Source organism: Pristis pectinata, chromosome 8 (assembly GCF_009764475.1).
Source record: "Pristis pectinata isolate sPriPec2 chromosome 8, sPriPec2.1.pri, whole genome shotgun sequence".
NCBI lineage: Eukaryota > Metazoa > Chordata > Chondrichthyes > Rhinopristiformes > Pristidae > Pristis > Pristis pectinata.
The window spans coordinates 19,958,358-19,983,867 of record NC_067412.1 but is presented as its reverse complement, the minus strand read 5'-3'; the positions used below and the strand labels follow the sequence as shown (position 1 = coordinate 19,983,867).

At 39.5% G+C, this 25,510-nt stretch overlaps 1 protein-coding gene across 3 annotated transcripts in view; it reads left to right on the top strand.

Moving 5' to 3' along the window:
* Positions 1 to 18,465, top strand: part of smg1 (SMG1 nonsense mediated mRNA decay associated PI3K related kinase) — a 115,420-nt gene extending 96,955 nt beyond the window's left edge. For all 3 annotated transcript variants that reach the window (XM_052021036.1, XM_052021035.1, XM_052021034.1), the window contains 7 exons: positions 360 to 539; positions 3,905 to 4,132; positions 6,170 to 6,381; positions 9,896 to 10,002; positions 11,446 to 11,625; positions 12,124 to 12,230; positions 16,139 to 18,465. In XM_052021036.1, coding sequence (XP_051876996.1) covers positions 360 to 539; positions 3,905 to 4,132; positions 6,170 to 6,381; positions 9,896 to 10,002; positions 11,446 to 11,625; positions 12,124 to 12,230; positions 16,139 to 16,216 — 1,092 coding nt within the window. In that variant the 3' untranslated portion in view covers positions 16,217 to 18,465. The remainder of the gene's footprint in view (positions 1 to 359; positions 540 to 3,904; positions 4,133 to 6,169; positions 6,382 to 9,895; positions 10,003 to 11,445; positions 11,626 to 12,123; positions 12,231 to 16,138) is intronic.
* Positions 18,466 to 25,510: the final 7,045 nt, after the last annotated feature.

Below are 25,510 nucleotides of genomic sequence, written 5' to 3'. Positions count from 1 at the left end.
GGTGCTGCCTTTTACCTTGTATACCTTTTAAAATGGAGCCTGTGCTCATGGATTGTGCATGTTTAGCTTAAAGTAATGCCACGGGTTTGCAAGGCCATAGAGGTTGTTTTTAAGAGGGGATAGAATGTTTTGCTAACGTATTTACAGTAGGTGAGGAAATATGGGAAGTGGTTTGAATGAACCATTAACAATAACATGGACTGGCTGGGCCAAATCACTTTCAGTGCTGTATTTCCTGTGTGAAATATCAATGTGATCAGGGCTTACCAGAAGTGGGCTTGTGTAGAAGGAATAAAATGCTTGAAATAGTGCACAGATTTTCTTTTTATCACTTCTTAAATTGTTTCTCCTTTGCCCAGGTGACTTTCCTCTGTAGCACAATACTGCATTTTGAAAGTTTACGAACACGGACACCTGAGGCCTTGAACTTAGATGCTGCGTTGTTTGACCTAATAAAACAGTGTCAACAAATGTGTTCATTTGCATCACAATTTAGCAGTTCAGTTTCTGAACTTGAACTCCGACTCCTTAAGCGTTTGGTGAGTTGAATTAGACTTCTATTGTGGCAAACTGTAGTATAGACCTGTGTCTTTAAGTGATCAATTTGCTTCAATAAGCTTCTACAATGGGTTACATAACCTCAAAATCATTATGTACTGGAATTTGCGGAAGCTGATATGCTGGTAATCGCTTAGCGCTAATTTATTGCAGCCCTCTTGGCCTTGGCATCCGAACACTTACAGGCATCCCAGGGTAAAGTTGGTCACCTCATCACCACTGAAGCAATTTACAGAGATGGTCTCTGAGCTTATAGCATAGAGAAGTCTCCAGAATGGGGTAATCGGTGCCACCAAGCAAAGAGGTGGGGAGACACCAGCTTCAATTGCAACCACTGCGAGATGACAAGAGAGCCCATGTGATCTGGAGAGCCAGTCAATATATGGAGCAGCCAGCCCCCGGCAATGGGCTGCAGTCAGCGTGACGAGGGTGCTGCCGAACCTCACATCTCAGTCTGAGTGGCTGCACGGTTCACCTTGCCTACCTGCCCTCACCAGCTCTCTCAGGCAATTAGTGCATGTTATGCAGTAGTTGAAACATAGCTCACTTCAGGCTAAGACGTGTGGCAATGAGATTGATTTAATCATGTTGCTGCTCCGATTGATTCCATGAAGAATCTAGTAATGGAGTTCCACCAAGAAATCACTGGCAGAGCTGAGCCAATAAGGTTAGAATTTCACTTCTGTGGGAAACCTGAACTTGCAGGCACTCACCAGCAAAACCCAGGCACAAAGATTTGGCACTGTCAAAAGATGCAGTCCTGTTCCTCACCATTTGTGATTTTTGTCCAATCGGTCACTTAGTGTCCAGCTTTCCATTTCATTTCAGACTCTCTAGGGTGTTTTCTTTTATTTCATGAATTCTTTTTGCCTTTCTAAATTTTTTAGTTTCTCGTGATTTTATAGGATCTTGACATCTAACCTTGTATCACATCATTAATTATGAGAAGCTAACAGGAGAAAAGTAGTGAATAAATAAATTTTGGCAAAGATTAGGAGTGATGAAATGGTTGTTAAAAGTAGATCAGTGAGAAGGTTTTTAATAGAGGAATGTACATTCAGGGGAGTTTGGGGTGGAAGTTCTACTGATTTGTCAAAGTAGCTGAAGGTTTTGCTCCAAAAGTGCAGTTGTCCAATGGAATGGTGAGGGTGGGAAAAAGAATAGAGATCTGCAGGTGAAATCTTGGAAGACATTGCACTTAATGATGAGGAGAACTGGAGACGGTGAAGGTCAGCTAGGATGGAACTGGCTAATTGGTGTGTGAGGATTTGTATGGAATAGCAGAAGAACAACAGAATTTTTGAGTTTGGAAGGTGGAGATCCATATAGTGATATGGCCAGCTCTTAAATTGAATCAGGTCTGGATACAGATCTGTTACAGTGGGTTATGGTCAGAATAGTGTTGCAGAAATGATTGGTTAGATAAGTTGCATAAAATGTTGGAGGAACTTGGCAAGTCAGGCAGCGTCTCTGGAGGAAAATAAACAGGCAACATTTCAGGTCGAGACCCCTTGTCAGGACTGGAAAGGAAGAGGGCAGAAGCCAGAATAACGTGGTCAGGGGAGGAGTGCATGCAGGCACGTGATAGGCAAGTGCAGGTGAGTGGGGGAATGTTGGCGGGTAGGTGAGGGGGGAGATATAAGAAGCTGAGAGGTGATAGATAGAAGAGGGAAAGGGCTGAAGAAGGAGCAATCCAGTAGGAGAGGCCAGTCAACCATGGGATAAAGGGAAGGAGGTGGGGAATAGATGGGCAGGTGAGGGGGAAAATGAAAGGGCCACAGGAATGAGGGAAAACAAAGGAGATGGGAAAGGAGCTCCTATACTGCCACAGTGAGGCCAGGCACAGGTTGGAGGAACAACCCCTCATATTCAGTCTTGGTAGTCTCCAAGCTGATGGCTTCAACATCAATTACTCCAACTTCCGGTAATCCCTCCCCTCTTCTTCCTCCCCCCGCCCCCCCCCCTTTTTTCCCTCCCTCCTTCTCCCCCTTCCCTCATTCCTGTGGCCCTCTTACCCCTTCCCTTTCCCCTACCCCCCGCCCTTATGACCTTGCTATTTCCCACCTCCTTCCCTTTATTCCATGGTCCACTGCCCTCTCCTACCACATTCCTCCTCCTCCAGCCGTTTGCCTCTTCCACCTATCACCTCTCAGCTTTTTGCATCTCCCCCCTCCCCTATGCATCTCCCCACCCTCACCTGGACTCACTTATTGCCTACCAGCCTGTGCTTCTCCCCCAATCTCCTTGTTCTGGCTTCTGCCCTCTTCCTTTCCAGTCCTGATGAAGGGTCTTGACCCGAAACATCGACTGTTTATTTCCCTCCATAAATGCTGCCTGACCTGCTGAGTTCCTCCAACATTTTGTGTGTGTTGCTCCAGATTCCAGCATCTGCAGAATCTCTTGTGTCTCTGGTTAGATATGTCGTTTGACTTTGGCAATGTAGGATGCTGAAGTTGGCATGCACCTTTGTTATCATTAGTTGACAGCCAAGATTTTCAGAATTTTTCATATAAAGATGATGGCTTGACCTTGCTGAAACAAGTGTTCTGTTGCTACATCACTTACTGCGTTTCCTCCCCTGTTGTTTGTTCAGGCTCAGTCAGACTTTGCAAATCCATCCTGTTCAGGTTAGAACCAAGCATCATATCCTATGTCCTGTTTATTACTAAGATTCATGACTTCTATCTTTCAAAGTGTTTACTAATTTCACTGCTTCACCACTCAACACTGCCGAAACGCTTATCTCATCTTTAAACTTTGGTCTCAATAGGGTTGTTGATCCAAATTTGCATTTAAAAAGACACCACTGACAGCTGGTGAAAGGTATACACTATTCAAATTGCAAAAACAAAGTACAGGCACTCACAACTTGCACATTACAAATCAAGACTAAAAGTGATCAGTCTCAGACTTGTGGTACCCCAGTTTCTTTAAATTCCAGATTTGGGGTTCAGGTTTTCTGAGTGCTTGTGCTAGGGTTTCATGCTCTTTCAAGTTTGGTAAGAAGTTACTGTGTCCAGGACCCTTCTCCCTCCTGTCCCTTCTGTCACCCTCCTGTAAGATGGTACCACATCAGTAATCCAGTCTGTGTCTGACCCATTTCATCTATCTTCATTCTGTTGCAACTGAAATTTTGGTTGCTAAAGTATCATTTCATTGATTGTGTAGCATCCTAGCCAATCAGCTACAGAGCAGTGTGGGAGCATGTGGGTTTCATGACCAAGTCTCGTCACATAGGTATTTTCCCGCATTTAAACAAGGCCTTTTGTTATCTTATCAAAATAATGTTTGATTGTCATTGATATTTTTGTTTCAACCTTGTATGATATTCACCTATTTATTCCAGGCTACCAGTCTTGAACATCCAATAGGAAGTTCTGAATGGCTTTCTTCTGCTCACAAACAACTGACTCAAGATATGGCAACTCAGAGGGCAGCGCAGACTGAAAAAGAGCAACAGATCGAAGCTGTCTGCGAAACAATACAGACTCTGGTGGATAATATTAAAACTGTGCTTACTGGTCATAACAAACTATTGGCAGATGTTAAGCACCTCCTTAAAGCAATGGCAAAGGTAATAATCTGGATTCATTATTTTCCCTTTTTGGAGAATTGACAGGTTTGCCTTTAGAATTTTATTTCAACTTTTTTGGACTATTAGTCAACTTGTCACCTCCAAGTTGATTTAAATATCAGGCCACTCCAAACTGAGAATTGTAGATGTTTCCAGTTTTCTGGGGAGGTAGTGGCTCTGGGTTCCTCAGAGTAGGGGCTCAACAAGTAGCAAATGGTGGATGCTTATACTAGAATAATCATTCAAGAATTCCAGAGAATGACTTGAATAGCCTTGCTGCAAACTTTATGAAACCAGGCACCGCTTCTAGAACTTGTGATACCTCAAAAGATTGTGGAAGAATGAGGAACTATTCTTGATCTGAACTTTTTGAATAATCTTCAGAAAGGAGACTATTAAAATGGTGACCAAATGTGGACGATGTTTTTAAAAAAAAAATTGATTAGGGTATAATTAAAAAATAAATGCCAGTGTCAAGTGATCAAGCTATAATTACTACTGTCCAAGACATGGGTGCACGATCTGAATCCCAGAATGAAACTAAGTCCAATTGTGAGAATATTCATTAGAGTGCTGTCAAATGCTTGATATTAAACAGAAGTTGTATTGTTCACTACTATCCACCCTGGCTCGACAGTGGTTATATACGAGGCCATGTTTGGGAATATTCAGAATCTTCTCCTCTTTTGAACAATACAGGTGATCACTGCACTAAGGCTGTTCCGGTTAAGGGAATTCAGAAATCACTACCCAAAAATTTGAGAAGCAGAATAAAACAAACTGTTGCAGAATATATGAATAAAAAGTAAAATCAACACTTCTTTCAGCTTGTGATAATTTTTTCTCAGAATGCAAGCCTCCTCCAGCTCCCCTCTTATAAAAACTTTATCTTTTTTTCTTATGATGGAACTTGTGTCTAGTTAAAGATTTGCGTGTGTTTCTGTGAAGACTAGATTTTTTACTTAAACTCTTCAATGATTTTCAGTCTTGATTTGTCTGTATTTACTTCAATTGAAGCTTTATTAGTTTGCCTTTTGAGTTGATGGTGGTAGATAGTTTTGAGGTTTCCTTACCTTGCTAAAAAGTCAGTGTCCAAAACACAACTGATTGCATTCTCTCCCAATCCCACCCATAGAAAAACAAACATACAGCACAGGAATGGGCCCTTCAGCCCACCATATGTGCACTGACTATAGGGCCAAATTAAACTGCACGTGGTCCGTATCCCTCTACTGCCTGCCTGTTTATGTATCTAAATCCAGATTTTATAAATGTATTGAAAAGGGATTTTCCCACTTCCGTCAAGTATAGTTCTGCTGAAACTTAGAGGGGCTTTTTGAAAATGATAACTCCAGGAAAATATGGCTATTCTTTACTACTATTTGATTAGTATTTTGACCAATACTATTCTATGTCATCTTGGGGAATGCATCTTATTTGCTTGGGAGCTACAAAATTGTACACTGAACTCAACTTGAGTCTGCAGTCACTTCATCACCTGGCAAAGTAGCACAAAGGATCATTAACACAACATTCATATTTACAGTGACAGCTGCATTGCCCAATTACAGAAATCAGAATGGTATCAATATTGGCAGGATAGTAGGATCTGGGAAATTAAAGACTGATGGCTATAACCAATTGATTGCTGATATGAACTTTTCCTGATGCGGCTCTATTGAGAGTTAACGGCTTTGTGCTTATGCACTTCTGCTCCCTGTGAATTGGGTGTACGCGCACTAATTCCACACGATATACAGATTTGCGAGAATTTAGTTCCTTGATATTTGAAAGTGGATGTCAGAGCCAGAAGAATTATGTGCAAACTAACAGACCATTTTTAAAAATGAAAATCTTGTTAAATCTAAGCCAGTTTTTGTAGTTTTATTGAAATTTAATATTTAATGTTAAAACAATATTTGATTATTAAAGTCATTATAATCATGCTGGCATAAAGCAGTTGTAATTCCAATTTGGGAATACTGAAAAAAAAAATCCACCATCTAATATTTTTCACCTTTATACCTTATTTGAAAGGATGAAGAAGCAGCTCTGGGGGACAATGAAGATGTTCCTTATGAAGACAGTGTGCGCCAGTTTTTAGCCGAATACAAGTCTTGGCAGGATAACATCCAAACAGTGTTGTTCACAATAGTGCAGGCCATGGGACAGGTCCGAAGTCAGGAACATGTTGAAATGCTGCAGGAGATTACACCAACTTTAAAGGAAATGAAATCACAAAGCCTGAAGTAAGATATATAATAAAATTAATAAAATTTCAGGTTAAACCAATTTCTTTGATATCTTAGTTTAACAAATTTCAGATGTACTTTCAACGAAAATGCCCTAGGCAAGCTATAAATTTCTAAATGGGGTTTGAAACTTTTCTGCAGTGCAGGCTTTCATGTATGCAGTGCAATTATCGCTGGATATGTCAATATTGTTGGGATAGAAGTAAAATTAAGATGCACCAAAGTTGAAAATTAATATTTTCCTTTTATAGGTATAGATGCATGCATTATTTGACTTTCAAAGATTTATGGTGCAATTCAAATAGTTGAGGTACATTTGTAGACAATTTTGACTATTTTGCTTCCATAATTTATTCAGCATGTGGATTTTGATACCAAAAACCAGAATGATATCAAGAATTGCTTGTGATAGTCACAGATTCATAGTCATACAGAACGGAAACAAGCCTTTTGGCCCAATTCTTGTGCCAACCAAGATGTCTATATCTGAGCTAGCCCCATTTGTCTGCATTTCGCCCATATCCCACGAGGCCTTTCTATCCATGTACCTGTCCAAATGTCTTTCAAACATTTGTAATTGTGCCCACCTCTGCAGCTTCCTCTGGCAGCTCATTCCAGGCACCCACCACCCTCTGTGGGGGGAAAAGGGGAGGGGGGTGGGAACTGCCACTCGGGTCCCTTTTTTAATTTATTTTTCCTTTCTCCTTAAACCTATGGCCTCAAGTTTTAGACTCCCTTACCCTTGGAAAAAGACTGTGACCATCCGCCTTATCTATGCCCCTAATGATTTTTATTTACCTCTATAAGGTCACCCTTCAGCCTCCTACGCTCCAGGGAGAAAAGTTCCAGCGTATCGCGACTCCTCATAACTCAAGCCCTCCAGTTCCAGTAATATCCTTGTGAATTTTTTCTGCACCCTTTCCAGCTTAATGATATCCTTCCCATAGCTGAGTGACCAGAACTGAATGCGATACTCCAAGTGTGGTCTCACCGACGTCTTTTACAGTTGTAACTTAACATCCCAACTCCCGTACTCAATGCACTGAGCAAAGAAGGAAAGCTGCCAAACACCTTCACCACCCAGTCTACCTGTGTCGCCACTTTCAGGGAACGATGTACCCTGTACCCCTAGCTCTCTTTTTTTTCTACAACCCTCTCAAGGGCCCTACTATTTACTATGTAACTCCTGCCCTTGCTTAACTGACCAAAATGGAACACCTTGCACTTGTCTGAGTTAAATTCCACCTGCCATTCCTTGGCCCACTTCCCCAGTTCATGTAGATCCTGTTGTAATCTTAGCCTCCTTCACTGTCCTCTACACCACTAATTTTGGTGTCATCTGCAAACTTACTAACCATTTTAACAACATTGTCATCCAAATCATTAATATAGATGACAAACAACCGTGCACTGATCCCCGCAGCACACAGCTGATCACAGGCCTCCAGTCTGAATAACATTCCTTTGCTACCACCCCCTGACTCCCAATTGGCTAGCTCACCTTAAATCACATGTGATCTAACCTTCCAGACTAGCGTACCATATGGGACCTCATCTAAGGCCTTGCTAAAGTCCATGTAGACTGTGTCCACCACCCTGCCCTCGTCATCCTCTTCGTAACTTTTTTAAAAATAAAACTTCTTTTAAAAAAAAGCTCAAATTCATGAGGCACGATTCCCCACACACAAAGCCATGCTGACTGTTCCTAATCAGTCCTCGCCTTTCCAAATGCTGGTAGATCCTGTCCCTCAGAATCCCCTCCAGTAACTTTCCCTCCACTGATGTTCTAACTAGTTTGAAGTTTAAGTTATCTTTTAATAAGGCTGTACTTGGGGAAGCAGACCAATCAGTACTTGAATATTCTGTTCTGATGAAGGTTCACAGACCCAAAATGTTGACTGTTTCTCTTTCCACAGAAGCTGCCTAACTTGATATGTTTTTATAGCTTTTTGTTTCTGATTTCCAGCATCTGCAGTTTTTTTTGTTTTTTTTGCTATCTAAGTAATAACCTCGTTCTGCAATTGAAACTCATTTATAATATTAATTTACTTTTTTGGAAAAAGAAACTTTACACCATCTCTCCTGAACATCATTTTGGTTGACCAGTGTGTAGTTCCTTTGCATCTTATCTCCATAGTTTTTCATATTTAAGTCATCGGTAAGCTTTAGGCTTTTTGATCTTAAGATTAAATATCTTTATTAGTCACATGTACATCAAAACACAGTGAAATGCATCTTCTGCGTAGTGTTCTGGGGGCAGCCCGCAAGTGCCACTAAGCTTCCAGGACCAACATAGCATGCCCACAACTTCCTAACCCGTACGTCTTTGGAATTTGGGAGGAAACCAGAGGAAACCCACGCAGACACGGGGAGAACGCATGTTTCACACTCTGGGATCCTCTTGTCATACAAGTCTGACTATCGTGTTCAGTTATGGAATTAAGACATCAGTGAATGAAGGGTGCCTCTAATCTTGCTACCCACTATTTTCTGTCCATTAGTTTTAATGCAAGGAAATTTTATGGAACACACTTCTAACAGGAAAGACTTCTTGTCAAGAAACTCATCTTTACCATCCTTCAAGGAGATGTTAGTGAAAGTCAGATTCTTCAAACTTGTGTAAAAAGAAAGTGGAAAATGCATTTGTTGTATTAATTGATTATCGAATCAAATGTTAACTATATTCTGGCAATAGGCTTTGTAAGTTAGGAAGATCCCAGATCTGGTAGCTGATCTGGGTGCTGACAGCCTTGAGCTAAAAGGACTGATTTAAAAATTGTCATCCTATTGTGTTAAGTCAGTAACTGGGAAATGTGCTTGAATGCGCACAGGGGATAGCAGTGATTTGTTGTTGTGTCTCACATCAGGATCCCAGATTCAATCCTGATCTTAGGTGCTACCTGGTGCAGTGTGTACACTTAGCCCCAGGTGCTCTGGTTTCCTCCTGCATCCCCAAACTCTGCAGGTAGATTAATTAGCTACTGCAAATTAACGCATAGTGTAGATTAGTGGCAAAAGTAATCATAGAGTTGATGGGCATGTTAGAGAATAAGCTACAAGTGTACAGGTAAATAAGGAGCAGGGGTATGGCACCAATGAGATTACTTTCTGCGGGTTTGCGTGGACCTGTTGGATAAATGGTTTCCTAAATGCCCCTAAAAGACAAGGTGAGGGTTCTCACAGCTGTAATCTTTTCTTTCTGTTTAGTGGCATTAGCCTAAATTCTAAATAATTGACATTTGTGCTAGTCAGCTGCAGACACCCTTCTTTGGGAGAGAATTGAAGGCTGGGAGACCCTTTCATAAAATATTCAAATGAAGTGCACATATGCACAAAAAGCTGACCATCTATTTTATTACCCTGACTCATTGTTTACCTTGGCTGGAATTGGCACTATTCACTTGGCTTTTGAGGAAGTCATGTGTTACTCAAAAATGTATTTCAGCTGATTGCTTAAAAAATTGCTTTTCTTTTTTTGTTTTGTTTTCAATATAAATTTCTTATCTTTCAGTGTCTACAATGATCTGGTCAGCTTTGCATCCCCACTCGTTACAGATAAATCTAATGAGTGTTCAAGTCCAACCTCTGTCTCTGCATTTCAGCCCAGTTTTGCTGCAGGTAATCTTTGCTATTCAACTTGCTGTTCAACATTGTGCTTTTATTTCTTAAGCAATCCTGGTTCTTGCACTAACTAGTCCTTAAATCTCATTAAATGATGTTTGATTTCAATAAGCACTACATAAGTTTCAGTTTTATAAATTATAAGTTGTGCCATTTTCATTAATATGATATAGTCAAGTGAGTCACTGGACCATAGAGATGGTTTCTCAAAAGTTGGCATCATTTACTGACCTGTTTCGATGCTCTAGACTCCAGGGGAAAATAGTTTTACTAAAAAATACCAAAAACAAAAGAAAAATCAAAATGTACAGATTGCCATAAGTGCCCAGTTTACCAGTTGAGGCTATGTTGTTCACGATTTGAATGGTCAATGAGAAAACATTACATCATTAGTGCTTGGCAGTGAGAGTGCGGTATGTACCAATACTTTTAGAGCTTATTCAGCTAGCATTCTCATTCCCAGAATTGTATGTAGACTGCTAAGTGAGCTACTGGAGTATTCTGAACTTTGGGCGGTTTTGTTAGCACACGTTATCACCGAACCATTCAATAATGTCTTCAGTGCGTATAATGTAGTTCTCTGTAGTTTAACACTTTGTCAGTAGGCAGTTAGGAAAGCATCCTATCTGGATGCATTACAGCTTGGTACGGCAACTGCTCTGCCTGAGACTGCAAGAAATTAGAGTTGTGAACACAACCCAGTCTGTCACGGAAACCAGCCTCTCCTCCATTGATTCTGTCTACATGTCTCATTTTCTTGGGGAAAGCAGCTAACATTATCAAAGACCCCTCCCACAAGTCATTCTCTCTTCTCTCCTCCCCCACCCCCCAAAAATCAGGCAGGTGATACAAAAGTTTGAGAATGTGTACCACCAGCTGTTATAAGTCTCTTGAATGGCCCTCTTGTATGATAATGATGAACTCTTGATCTCTCAGTCTACCTCTTCATGTCCCTTGCACCTTTTTTGTTTACTAGCACTGCACTTCCTCTGTAACTGTAACACTATATTCTGCAATCTGTTACTGTTTTTCCTTTTGTACTACCTCAGTGTACTTGTGTATGGAGTGATCTGTTTGGATGGCGTGCAAACAAAGCTTTTCATTCTATCTTGGTACATGTGACAATAATAACCAATAACCAATTACCAATTAGGCAATATGTAGTATTGTTTGATTTTGCCACAGCTCCAATCAAAGTGGTTGTAAAGACCCAAATGATTGGCTGTGCAGAAACTCTAATTGTTAAAATTGTGCCTGCTCTGAATGAGGTTCTGACTGCTCAGCTGGCAAATTAAAACCTGCAGAACAAGGCGATTTTTTTTTTTTGTTTGTTTTTTTTTTGTTTCATCTGAGTTACATTAGTGCTCAAATCTTGTATAAAAGGACTATGTGCTTAAACCACTGTGTGGAATTAGATTGTGTATCATGTACTCCTTGCAGCTGTTCGCAGTAGTACAACTCAAAAGACCCAACCAGAAGTTATGTCACAGAATGCACGAAAGATGGCTCAGAGAAATCTTGCCGCTTCAGCAAACACGCCACCTGGCACAACCATAGGATCGGGGAAGAACGTTGCTCCGAGTCCTAAGAAGGCGGCAAGAGATCCCAAGACTGGGAAAGGTAAATCACTTTTTTTTTCTAATGTATCCATTAATTGTGAATTGGAATGTTCATTACCAGAACTGAATTTTACTTTATTGCTCACGTTTATACAAGTCTACTGTACTCTGTGGTATGTAAATCAAAGGGTTGGTTATGATGATATTTGTCCATTGCAGGACATGAGCACATAATCTAGATGAGCAAATCTGGCTTATCATTATTAAGAATCCCAGTCTTTAAATAAGATGTTGTTTGTGTTTTCTTTGTCACTTTTTTCTAAATCAAACTATGTAAATTTGAAGGATATGAAGTGGGCCTGCTTTGGGGATGATTGTGCTCATAAATTATCTTCCCTCCAAATCGGCTGCTGTTTGCCTACATAATTGAAACCGCTTCAGAAATAATTAGAGTAAATATTTAATTGTGCTATTTGTGAATAGTCTTCTGATTATTGAACTTGTTAAAATATTTAATTGTACGCAAAGTGAAAGGCAAAATTGCCTTTTATATTTTCAGCTGTTCAGGAACGGAATTCCTATGCTGTTAGTGTGTGGAAAAGAGTGAAGGCCAAGCTGGAAGGCAGAGATGTAGATCCCAACAGGAGGATGACTGTTGCTGAACAGGTACAATGAAGTTGTGACATGCTTGCATTCATACAAACTATATTTTTACAGACTATCCAAACAGTGTATTCATGTTATACTGCTTTTAAAAACAGAAGGCTACCTAAGATGCTTTATAAAATGCATACAGTGGTGGTAAATTTAGGAATGGCAGTCAAAAGCTGGGTTCCAGGTGTTGGTTGAGGTTTTGTCATGGTGGGAAAAGTAATCACTTTTTTTCAGAGAGCAACACTGTTTCATCTGATGTTTCTGCCTTGAGTGGTGTAGAAGGGTCATACAGGAGTCTAAAAGTGGAAGGTAGTGAAGTGGACATTGATGTGTAAAATTGTTAAGATTAGAGTTTATGATGGGCTGATACAAGGGTGGAAGGTGGTGATATTATGAGAGGGGAAGTTTCCGATGAGATTAAGATGGGCTCTGGAAAAATAATACAACCTGCTTGAGTCCCAGTGAGCAGACTTTGGTATGGACCAGTAACCATGGTAAGAAAATTGTCTTTCATGGATGGGTGTGGCTTTCATCTTTCCATTGTTCAGCGGGAGAAAGTTCTGACTTGCCCAAAACTTGATGTTGTCGGGCAGTCTAGCAAACAGATGATGGAAGGGCGAATCTTAATGTAATAAGCACACAGAGTGGAAACTGATTCTGTGTTGATGAATACCACCTCAGTGGAGCAGCACAAATAAGGAGGAGACTTTGTGGGGAAGGAGAAGTCATTGCTGGAAATGCACTAGCTTCATTAGGAGAGAAGTATGGGCTTAATAAAGGCACTGCTGTGGAGGTGAAGTACTACATTTGGAGTTCTACCTTGCACAAACAAAAATGGTGGTCAGCCATCCTGGCCACAAGACATCGGTATAGAATGTCACAGCAGTGTCCAATGGTCAAACACTTTCTGCTTCACCAATGACCTTCCACCCACCATAGTTTCAGAAATCTGCAGTGATCAATGAACATCTCCAGTTTTCAATTCCATTTTGCAATTGAACAGGAAGCACAGCATAGAAAGACAAACATTTAGGTATGGACTGATGAGTATCAAGAAACATTTGTGCCACAGAAGTACGAGGTACTGACCACTTCCAATGAGAGAGTCTAACCACAGACCTTTGACATTCAATAGCATTACTGTTGCTGAGCCCCCACCATCAATGTTATGGGAGTTGCCAATCAATGGAAACTCAACTGGACTAGCCACACAAAAACCAAGACTGCAAATGCAGGTCAGAGGCTGAGTATCTTGTGGCTATGATTGACCACTTGACATCCCGAAGGTACAAGTCAGGATTGTGATTGTAATACTCTCCATTTGTCTAGATGAGTACAGCAACACAACTCTAGAAGCTTGGCACCATCCAAGATAAAGTAGCCCATATGATTGTTGTCCCAAGCACAACAGTAAGCATTCCTCCTCCCACTGCAATGCACAGTAGCTGCAGTAAGTACCATCTACAAAATGCACTGCAGCTACTCACCTGGATTGCAATGACTACATCATCCAAACCTGTGAGCTCTACCACAAAAGGACAAAAGCTGCAGATGCATGTGAATACTCCCACTTGTCTATTCTCCAAGTTTGATACCATCCTGACTTGGAAATGTATATTGCTGTTCTTCATCACATAGTCTGAATCCTGGCACTCCCAATAGCACTGAGAGAATACCCTCACCAGAAGGATGCAGGGGTTCCAGGCAGCAGGTCATTACATTCTCAAGCAGTTTGGGGTGGGCATTCTGAAAAATGAAATAAATTTGGGGATTTAAAAAAAAAGGGAGCATGCTGGAAAACGTGCATAAATAACTGTCAAATCCACTGGAGAGGACAAACAATGCCACACTTGCTGCCATAAAAGATGTTCTGACCACATTGTTCTTCTGTTGAACTATGAACATGTGTATTACTACTTTGCTAGTCTGAAATTGTATTAACCGAGTTCTTAATTTCATCTGTGGTGTGAGGGAGAGGTGGGTGGACATATAGGGTTAGAAATTACAAGTAGTAGTTCTTCCCATTGGGGAGGGGAGGGGAGGGGGTATTAATGTGTAGGAATATCTTGGTACTTGGCTCAAGTGCAGTTGACATAAATTGGACCTCTGAGAAACCAAGAAGATCTAGAACAAAAGGTAAAAAAAACTTACTATAATTTTAATTATGTAGAAATGTGAAGAAAAATGCATATGCCAGTGCTGCAGAAACTATATTTTGCACTAAATTTTTATGCACTTTCCTGTGTTGATCAAGATCATTAATACAACTGAGTTTAATGGATCTCTGTCATTTAGGAAGATCAATGCCTTATTAGTGTACATCTAGGCCTCATTTTTGTTTATGGATTTGGATAGATCACATTGGATACAACAACCTCCTCTCCATGTGCATTTGATTACATTTTCCATGTAACTTCATTCAATGTAAAATCTGAATTTGACATGTAATGCTCTCTGCTATCACAAGCAAGCAAACGCTTTTTATCATTGTGACTTAAATTAGGAAATAAGTTCTTTGTGATATTTTGTTTACTAAATTCCTCTTCGGTCTTCTTCCTCCACGTGAAACAATGGGCATAGAGAACCTAACTTAATGAAATGTGATTTCTCCAGAGCTCAGGACAAATAAAAATGTTAACATAACACTGCGCATAGTAAACTTATGTGATCTTCTCGTCCTTTGTTGCATGAAGTGCCAGGGTATGTTTTGATTTCCTACCCTTGGTGAAAAGTGTTCTCGCCTTCTCTGGCAACCTGGACAATCTTTCTATAGAAAAGCTACATGAGATTCTGCACTAAACTGGTTAATTTAAGGATTCCCACTCGCACAATCAGTCTTTGGATAAGTAGCCTTCAAAAAAAACATAGGTGATATCGGTGGTGGGGGGGGGAGGGGTGAGGAGCAAACTAATATTAACATAGGTTAACACAGATTGCAGTTGCACACATCAGTAGCTAGTACGATCAAAGTTTGCTTCCAATATTACCACCATTCCAAAATAGACAGCTTCCACAGCAGCAGATCTGTACTGTTTGAAATGTGTAAAAATGCACCACTTCATTTAATAATGTGCTTTCTGCCCAAGCATAATGTGAGTTGACAAATTTGCCCTGGTTTACAAAATGCAGAATGCTTGTGACAGTTCAGAGAACTCCTCTAAATTGTTCAAATTGACTCATCATTCCTGCTCAGCATTTTGTTAATTCATTTCCTGGTTATTTCCTGATTACTTCTCATTTATAATTGAAGTATTTAAAAGTTCAGCGCCCAATTATAACATCACATTAGTTTATACATTTATTTTCTTTTAATTGCAATCAAACCTCCTTCCCAGTCAGAACAATGAAAAAATAAACCTGATTTGGTTCTTGTGCAAATCAGTAGTAACTATCTGTGGTCAGTGGTGAAAGATCTAATGAGGTACTAAGCCATATTGCTGCAAAAGAATGTAGAATTACCACCTGATCATTGTTGATGCAGCTCACTGCTCATTAACCAACGATGGGAACAAATAAAATCAACCACATAATTGTTGGTAAGGATCTACAGGCCATTGTTTTCCGTGGTGAATTAAAAACCTGTGCGAGCTTGAAATTTGCATATACCTAGACATCATGGAAATGAAGCAATCCACAGTTTGATTTACTACCCATGGAAGAAAAATTAAGTGTAAATGACAATTTCAAATTTACACAAAATTATGCATCACAACAGGGATATTTGCTATTCCAAGGATTCTTCCGATAGAAGATGAATTGTATCCTTTTTCTCTAAATAGAATTGTAGCTGCTAACTTAAATTTGGATTTGTTTTGAAGTACTGTTTTCTCATTTAAATTATTTTGGGCATTAATCTATAATGCATTGAGTTTGTTAAAATATTAATAAAGAGGCAATTTTTCCATTTATGTATTTTGTAGGTTGATTACGTGATTAAAGAAGCTACTAATCTAGATAACTTGGCACAACTGTATGAAGGTTGGACGGCGTGGGTATGAGCTGGAATACAGTGGATCTCTCTGGTTCAATGAGGTCAGGCATCCACCAGAATCAACTCGGCCACAGGCATCTATAGCCGCGCCATGGCAGGTGTTGATGCATTCTGGGGCTTAATCTGAGGCAATCTAGGAATCCCCGTGCATTCAGAGTGATTAGTCAGAAGGCTGCACTCAGGGATATGCTTAATACAATGGTCTGCACCCCAAAGTCAAGGGCCATGGCGCCCAGTCTAAATTACACGATTGTCTTTCTGTCATCCAAGAACTGCAGAAGCATCGAGGGTGTAGGTGCTGAAACGATTGCTTTCCTACTGAGTACAGAGTGATTTGAAAACCTAAGTCCATCTGTCCTGTGAACATTTCAAGTCACAAAGTACTAAACCCTGCTGAGAGGTAACTTAGAACACTGGGGCCCCACAGAAAGAAATCTACTTCTGCAATCCCCAGACACGTGATTCCAGTTGGATAACGACTTCACTGGCTAACTTGCCCTTGAAGATGGCCATCCAGTAAGAAAACCAAGGCTAGGAGAAATTATGGACTCCGGAAACAGCCTAAATAAAGATTGGATATACTACATGGAACTTGTGTGAGGAAGATGACACCACCCTGATCTTTTTTTGTTAGCGTTCTCTTATAGGTGTATGCTAGTTTAGCAAAGTGCTTCTCAGATGCCTGTAATTCTGTTTACTGTGATTGAAATTCAGTAGTAGGTCATCAACATTTTAATGTGAGCATTTTGCAAGGTCCACAATCTGGAAGACTACATCAAGCATTGATGGATTAATGGTAAACTGAAGGGTTAGGTGTTTCCATGCACACATTTCAAAGTGCTTTTTTTCTTCCTGTTTTTGTTACTTGGGAGCCGAAGGGTCATGGATATTTTTGTGTAACTTCATCATGCAGGTTTTGACATTTGTATGAATAAAACTCTGAATAAACCCTCCAATGTATTTGAAAGTGACACACCATGACCACATAAGTGTTTTTTTTAATTGAGCTACCACCACTCACCTTTGCTTTCTTTCACCTGTGCTTTTTTTGTTTGTTGCAATTTTCTCAGCAATCTATGGCCAGCATTGCTTGCAGAGATGTTTTGAGAACATCTGTCCTTTTTAATAGCTTTAGCTCATTTATTCTCTAACTTCCTTTCCCTTCACTCTGTACTTGTTTTCTTATCCCCAGCTACACCTCACTACTCCCTTACCCTAATGCTGTGTTTTGTGGGATTGTGATTGCATCATTTCCATTAATGGTTCGAGGAAATTGCTTTCAATATTATAAAACATAAAATGAAGTTCCTTTTGTGCAGTACACACTCACCCTTATTGTACCAATTTTATTTTTAGCAATGTAGATTCTTAGCTGTATTTTACATTTAGCTGGCAAAAGTAATAAAGAATGTCCTTTGGTGGAGGCATATGGTGTGTGATACTTTTAAATTTTCACAATGGTTTAGCTTCATCTTGTGAAGAAACCCATTTTTCAGCACTGTACAGATTAATGGGAATAGCATAGAATCATACATGCATGCCATCTCATTTTGATTCCAGCTTATTCTTGCAGCTGTTACTACTTTGAGATTAATTGCTTGTCAGCAGTATTTTTTTATAATACTTTGAGAGAATAGGTCTCTTCCTTTTTTTTTGAAAGTTATTTCCAGCCCCCATCATGAAACTATCCTCCAGCTGAAAGGCTGCAACAGACCAGGTCTTCCTCTGATTTCTGTGGTGTATTATTTTTACTTGTGTATTATCAGTAAATGGTCAGAATAGACTAATGTCCACATCTTGGAAGTTTTGGTTCTAATGCCACAAAGTGCTCTGCCACTAAGGAAATCCCATGCCATGCATGGCTATCAGTGTGCAAAAATGAAGTGTACAGAATTTCAAATAGATTTCAAATGTCAGGCTGAAATAATAGCTCTGACCTTTGGAGCTAATGAACAATCTGTAACCTCCAGTATAATTCCATCCTGATAAATGTCTAAATTACCAAGATGTTTAAAAAAAAATGCATTTGTTTGGGACATGGAATAGTAACTACACGAAGTATTTAATTCGCTGTAAAGCGTTTTAGGATATACTGAGGCGAGAGGAACAAGACAAATGCAAATTCTTTTTCAAGTTCAGTGGGAAATTGTGCATTACGGTATCTGTACATGGGTATGAATCCTGTTTGTATTATGCGCACATTGTTTATAAAAACTCGATTAATTAAATTAAAATAAAATATTGTACTGCTACAAATTTACATCCAGGACCTTATTTCCAATAAATTTTACATTCACACTGTTCCTGGTATCAGAACTATTTTCTCTTCGATGCACCTCCCAAACACACAGCCTGATAGGAAGGGAGTTTGAAAGTTGACCACAATTATATGCCTAAGCTTTAGGTATATAATAGAATATTTTAAGAATGTTGGATATATCTTATGCCTACCAATAGCTTTTAAATATAATAATTTTATTTGGATCAGATTACAGTTCTTGCTCTCCAGAGAAATTCATGTCATTGCCATTTGTAGTTATGTGTATATAAATTTGTTAGCTTTTGATCTGAATTACCTGTCTTCACTTTTTAAAAAAAACTTGATAGAGATGTCCTGAAAATGTTTTTCATGAAAACTGAGCCAAATTTCCAATCGCTGGGAAGTGAATTCTGCTGTTCTTTGAATTAATGCATCAATCACTTGTTCATTAGTGGTGTACAGACAGTCTTTTATTATGGTACACTATGCATTAAGGGATGGCTTATTTTCGTTGAGGATGGTGAAAAGGTCTTGTGTAGCCCAGAAATTCTCATCTGTAGTTTTATCTATGTGTCCATTATATTAAATGAAAAAGACAGGTCCTTAGTACATAATGAAAGGCAAGAAATGTAATGTTCTGTAATGATAGATTCCTATTCTAGAAGTGGATAGGCGTGTGTGGAGCATGCATCTTTTTCTATTACCTGGCTTGTAGGCTCTAAATCTATAGATAAACTAACAATTTAACTCTCGTTTGATAGTATCATTCTATTTCATCCTAACACTGGTTGTGGGATTTGTGTGAGGTTGGAGAGGATTTACCCTGCAGGTTCTGTTCACCTCACTTGGCTTTTGCCATCTTGACTGATGTTTACCACCAGCTCACAATGCATTCGGTGGCCATGAACAGTTGAGACCAAGTGAAAATGGACAGGCATTGGAGATCTTGAGCAACTTCAGGTGGTGCAACTGCTGAGACCATGAGGGAAGGTGACCAGCCTTCAGAAAGCAGCCTCGCCCTGGGAGTGGAAAAGTAACTCGAGACTGCGCCGACAAAATGTGAGAGGGTATGATGGGTCTTCTAAGGCAGTGAGTCTACTTGGATGCTTTGCTTCAGCCCTTAAAATGAGAGGTGGGGGTGGTGGGAGAAGAGGATCTTGGATTTTGGGAAAAGGAAGAATGCAGAGACTGACTGCCATTTGTGTACTACATAGCTCCCCAGTAGCCGGGAATAGCAGTGAGACTACATCACCCAGCAGTGTAGGAGCACTGCCTAGCCTGGTAAATAGACAACAGCCTAGGAAGCTGCACCTGAGCCTCAGGCCAAGGTGGGCAGTTGAGCACTGACCTGAAACTCTGGCAGTGATCGGGGATCAGCCTCATCCCAGTATAAGAGTGAGCAGCTGGCAGCCAGAGGGTGGGTGTGGGGAGGAGCAGACTGTGTGAGCGTGGGTGTGTCTCTTTGCGGTCGGTGTGCATTGGCTTGCAGCACATACACTGGCACCCTGATATTTCTCCTTGTAAAATTTGTTGTCTTTTTCCCTATTCTTGTCTTCAAACTCCAAACATGCATGTGCTGACAAACAACGTCTGCCGTGTTTTTGTCAGATTCTGAATGTACTAAACTAAATTCTAAATTGAGTTATCCTTAGCAGTTAGCAGAAAGCAGCTCGTAGTTGATCCTAAGTAATAAGTCATTTGAAACATATAAAGACAACCAGTGATGTGAGTTGCCAGGGACAGGATGGGGAAACCCTCTCATGGTCTAACATAATTCCAGTCATAGGAAAGCAGAGTTGATGCTTTTGAGACAAAAAAGTTTATGAATTTCTGGTTTAACTGATAGCATCCTGCCATTGTTCAAGCCACACTGTAGGATTTTAGTTCTTAATGCAATGAAATATCAGTCTGCGTTGTGGCATCCTGTGGCTGGAGTGTGAATGCACAACCTTTGTTCAGACGGCTTAAAATCACCCAGTGCTATTTGAGGGAGAACAGGGAATGATCTGGTTCTCCTCAAACAGATCAATAGTTATTCGAGCGCTGTTCATGGCATCCTACAATATAAAGGCTGACTGGTTGTTTACTTACATGTGCTTAAATTCACTATGAAGTGCTTTGTAGCATTAATGAGACTAATGGGGAGTGAATTACTGATTTCAATTTTCAGATAAGATTATTAAATTCTTATGCCATAAATGTGACAAACTATCTTCAATTAAAGAAACACTTGTTTTCAGTGTTTGCAGTCATCCTGTCCAGTGTAACTTTATCAGCCATATCCTGTTAATTCCAAGTATGCATGTGACAACTGTCCGGTCAACAGTGATGAATCTGCCCTGTAGCTTTCTTGATTCTTTGGGTTCACCACTTTCAGAAGATTATGTATATAATTGGTTTTACCTGCAAAGTTTGCTTTGGAAGGGCAGTACAGGCTGATCCTGCTTGATGTTATTGATTGCCATTGCACCAATATCCTGGCCTAAATATTTTAAAGGTCTACCAAGGCATTATGTTTGACTGGTACACTGAATCATTTGTTCCTGCATGGCTCAATTCATCCGTGGACATTTGATGTCCTCTTTGAATTCCAGTTTATAGAAATGATTTTCCAATTTGTAGAAAGATTTTCCAATCTACATTGCACACACCTTTCCCTACACAGGGCAATTCTTCAACCATTTATGCACCTTCCACAATACTTGCAACATCTAACCATCTTGGCTGTTCCTTTTTGTCTTGTTTCATTTTGTCTCCATTGCCCTTGAACATTCCTGGCCTGGCTTTGGATAACTGTACAGTTTTACATGATTGACAGTTGTCTTGCGTACACTTGTTCCCTCAGGCTAGACTCCAGATTCAGCAAATAATCCGATCACTGAGTGCATAATTTATTTCTCAGTTGTGAAGTATCTTAGCTCTGTTAAGAAGATATTAAAGGATTCTTCCCTGCTCCTGGATGAGAGTAAAGGATCGATCCTGGTCAACTGTTCCTTTGTTAGATGCACTTGCAATGCATATAATGCATTCTGGATCTTCTTTGAAGATTTTAGGGGTAATATGTGATACAACATCTGTTCTGGTTTATCTTCCATCGGCAGATCTATGTATAATGTACAGCAATCATTCCACTGTTACATTCTTGGGAAGATTACCTGCCTGGAAACCCAGCATGTTTGGCATCTTAATTTACTCCATTGTGCATTGATTCACATCTTTCAGCTGTCTCATATTCACAAGTTACCTCAAGTCATGGCATATCAAGATGGGCTTTTGACCTGAAACATTCTTTCTCCGACCAGTGATGCGGCCTAACCTGAATATCTCCTAAGTTTTAATTTAATCAGCAGCTGCAGGTTTTTATTTCTTTATGTCTCACTGTATTACTTACTCTCAGTGGAATTGGAAGATATTATTGGGAGCCAATTATCTGAATGGAATAAATTGATCTTATTTTTCCTTGAAAAATAATTACTGTAAATCAAACAAATATAATTAAGCCTGGACATGCTTGTGATTCGGTTTTAATCAGATATATCAATATTCATAACGTGTAGAGGACATTTTATTCAATAAAATCAAACAATTCTGCTTAACTAAAACAAATTTGGAAGAGGAAGGCCTGGAGTTTTACTCATTGGTGCATTCATTCAGTCAACTCTTGTGAGCAATTCCAGAAAATTAATATTTTATAAAGATTTCTTTCCAATGCTCCTAGGGAAACTAGGTAGAATTTTACAGGCAAGGTCCTAAGGGAGCATTGCCCTGCAACAGTTTGGATATCGGATTACTTCGTACATAAGTTTAAATAAGATTACTACGGCTTAGACTAGAGAGGCTTGTTTTTGATTCAGCACAAAGTAATCTTGCATAAGAATTTAACAGATTATATGTTTACTTATTAGTGTATAAATCTTCAACTCAGTGGGACTTTTGTGGGAGGCAGCAGAACAAATAGGATTCTCCAAATACATCTTATTTCATTGTTTGTTGCCTCTCATGCATTTTGGAAATCCCAAAGTACCAATTATTTGCTTAAGTACAGAGGCACATTGCTAGCTGGTTGCATACAGTAATATCTGAAAAACAGTAATTGAACAAATAATCAGTTAATCTTTTTTAATGATGCTAATCAAAAGATAAGTGGTGTTCAGGTTACAAGCCAAACTGCTGTAATGCAATAAAACGGGCTTAAATACTGCTCTGAAAACAAGTAAAACACCTTGCATGCATCTTCTTTTCCTGATTAAATATGTATGATAAATATTTTAATTTTTTAATACGTTTCCAGAACCTGAAGACTACATTTTTTGTTGTAAAGGTGCTTGCCTGCCTTAAAGCTGGTAACTAAATTTAATCTGTTCGGTCATTATGGTTATTATCAGGATTTTTAAAAAACATTAACAAGAACACAAAAGTTTAACGAAGTGTTTTCATATTTGATTATCCTCTTATTAAAGATGCCAAAATATAAAATTTAGACAGTTTCCAAATAACTGTAGCACTACTACCCTACCCCATATCTTAACTATTGATCTGTCCCATAAGAGTTAGACATTAAATGTCATCATCCAGAAAAGATTTGAGTAGAGGGGTTGATTTCAAGAATAGATATTAAACCCTTAACTCAAGGGTCTTAAGTGTTTGATAGATCTACTGAAAACCAAGATTTTTTTTAAGTTGTTCAATAGAGCAAACATGATTATATCAATGGAATAAAGTAACATCACTAATATTAGCTCAGTTTTTCTTAGAAATTAAAGAAGTACATGCAAATGATAGAGCTGGTTCAAGTCCCCAGGAGTTTTTGATGTTTTATTCCAGAGGCTGCTAATAAACACATTGTTAAAGAGCAACAGACTTGCGACAAGCACAGATGATATTGCTGAACTGGTGAAGCAATCTATGGTACCCAATTCTTAGACAGTCCTAACAGACGTTCTCCATGACTGCTCTTAAATCCTCACGTCCCCCAAGATGGGATACTTCTATTGGTGTCTTCTGTAAATTTTTACTCTTTGGCTAGCACCTTTCCATCTAGTATTTACTGGAAGCATTTAGTTTCTTGATACCACTCTGTTCATCACACTTTGGCTAATTTTAATCCATCCAACATGCCAACTCGATCTTGCATAATAAACCAGGCTTGAGACTGTGTCTAAAGCTTCAATAGGTTCAAAGTGATTGTAATCTTAAAGTACTCCAAGGTAATTCTGAGTGCTGTAATGCATGGAGAGGGACAGTAAGATTTGTGGATGGGTGCAAAGCTGGGGAAGTTCAACATGTTCAAGAACCGGGTCAATTACTTTAAAGCATCATTAAATTCCAGTTTGAAAGCCACAATTTCACTCAAAGTTTTATATTTTGTCATTTGTAGTGACACTTGCACTACAGACACCCAAATCCCTTTGCTCTTTCAAAGTTCCTGGTCCCAGGAAAATACTTTGATTTGACTTAAAGATGCTATTCTCTTAGTGTTTCATGGCTTTATTTTTCCATGAACTATTTCTTTATATGCAGACATGTTGTTAAGAATAGTCCCCTTAATTACAATAGGTCCCCCTTTGAGAAGACTGATGTAAACTACTTTGGAACCTTAACAATAACCTTCATCTTCACACACAGGTTAGATTTTGGCATGAATTGGACTGAGGATTTACTTGTTATCTCTTTTATATATTAAAACTTTATTACTGCACTGCTTCCTTAATTTCCTTTTTAATAACCCAATATTATCTTGGCTTTCTGCAGTAGTGGGTTCTCAGGATCTAGCATAAGCTTCCTTTTTGTTTGCATTTGGGATGTTTAGATTTGGGTGTCCCATATTTGCACCCCCTTACTTATCTCTTTCTTGAATAACTCTCTCTTCAGACCCTGCTTTACCTTCAAGTAGCCATTTCTAGTCTTGGCTAAAGCCATAATCATACATTTAATAAAATTAGCCAATTGAAAATTTTCACTGTGTTGATCTTTGTCCTTTTCCATAACTAAACAGAATTATAACTAATGCTGCCAAATTTCTCTCAAATTCATTTTCTGAAGCTAAGTTTAGAACTGTTCTTTGTTACAAAATGGCATAGGAATGAGTATTAGGAGTATTACAAGCCTGCTCTACTGTTCAATTAGATCAAGAATGATCTAACTCGACACCATTTTCCTGCCTTATTTCCACGTCAGTGGATTTCCTTACTAGTAGGAATCTATTGAATTTAGATTTCAATGTAATCAATAACTGTTCCTTCACAGCACTGGAGTAGAGAGTTTCAAAGATTCACCAGCTTCTGAGTGAAGAAATTTCTCATCCCGGCCTTGAATGGTTTTATTCCTCAGCTCTGGTAAACAATCTGCTTCTACTTTGTTGAGCCCTCTAAGAATTTCTGTTTCAATGTGTATTTCAATCTGAGAGGCTGAAGGAGCCAAGTGGGGGAGAGGGGAATGATGAGACAGAGGCATGTAGGTGATAGTTGGAAAAACAGAAGGGGGAAAATAGGCAGATGGAGCCAGGTGGGGAGGGGGGAGGCTGGCAGGTGATAGGTGGAACCAGCTGGGGGAGGGGGTAGGAAAGGTGAATCAAGGGAGAAGAAGAAACTGAGGTAGATAGGTATATGGGTGATGGGCAGATGGAGCCTGGTGGAGGAGGATGAGGAGTCTTGGTAATGCAGGGTAGGAGAGGTGGAAAAGGTAAACAGAGGGAGCAAGAACCTTGGTGGATAGGAGGTGTGAGTTACCTGAAATAATAAAATTCAGTGTTCGTACTACTGAATTGTAGGCTACCCAAGCAGACTATGAGCTGGTGTTCTTCTAGTTTGTGTTTGGCCTCGCCCTGGTAGTGCAGGACAAACAGGTCAGTGTTGGAATGGGAATTGAAATGACCTGCAACCGGAATTTCCTGCTTATTTCGAACCAGTGGAGGCTTTGCCAACTTAATCCACGTGTTAATACAGATTACTGGAATGGCAAACAGCATCACACACATTATTTGGCAGAATTTGTTTTCATTTTAGAATGAAGATTTGCCAGTGGCGGCTAGTAATTTGCGTC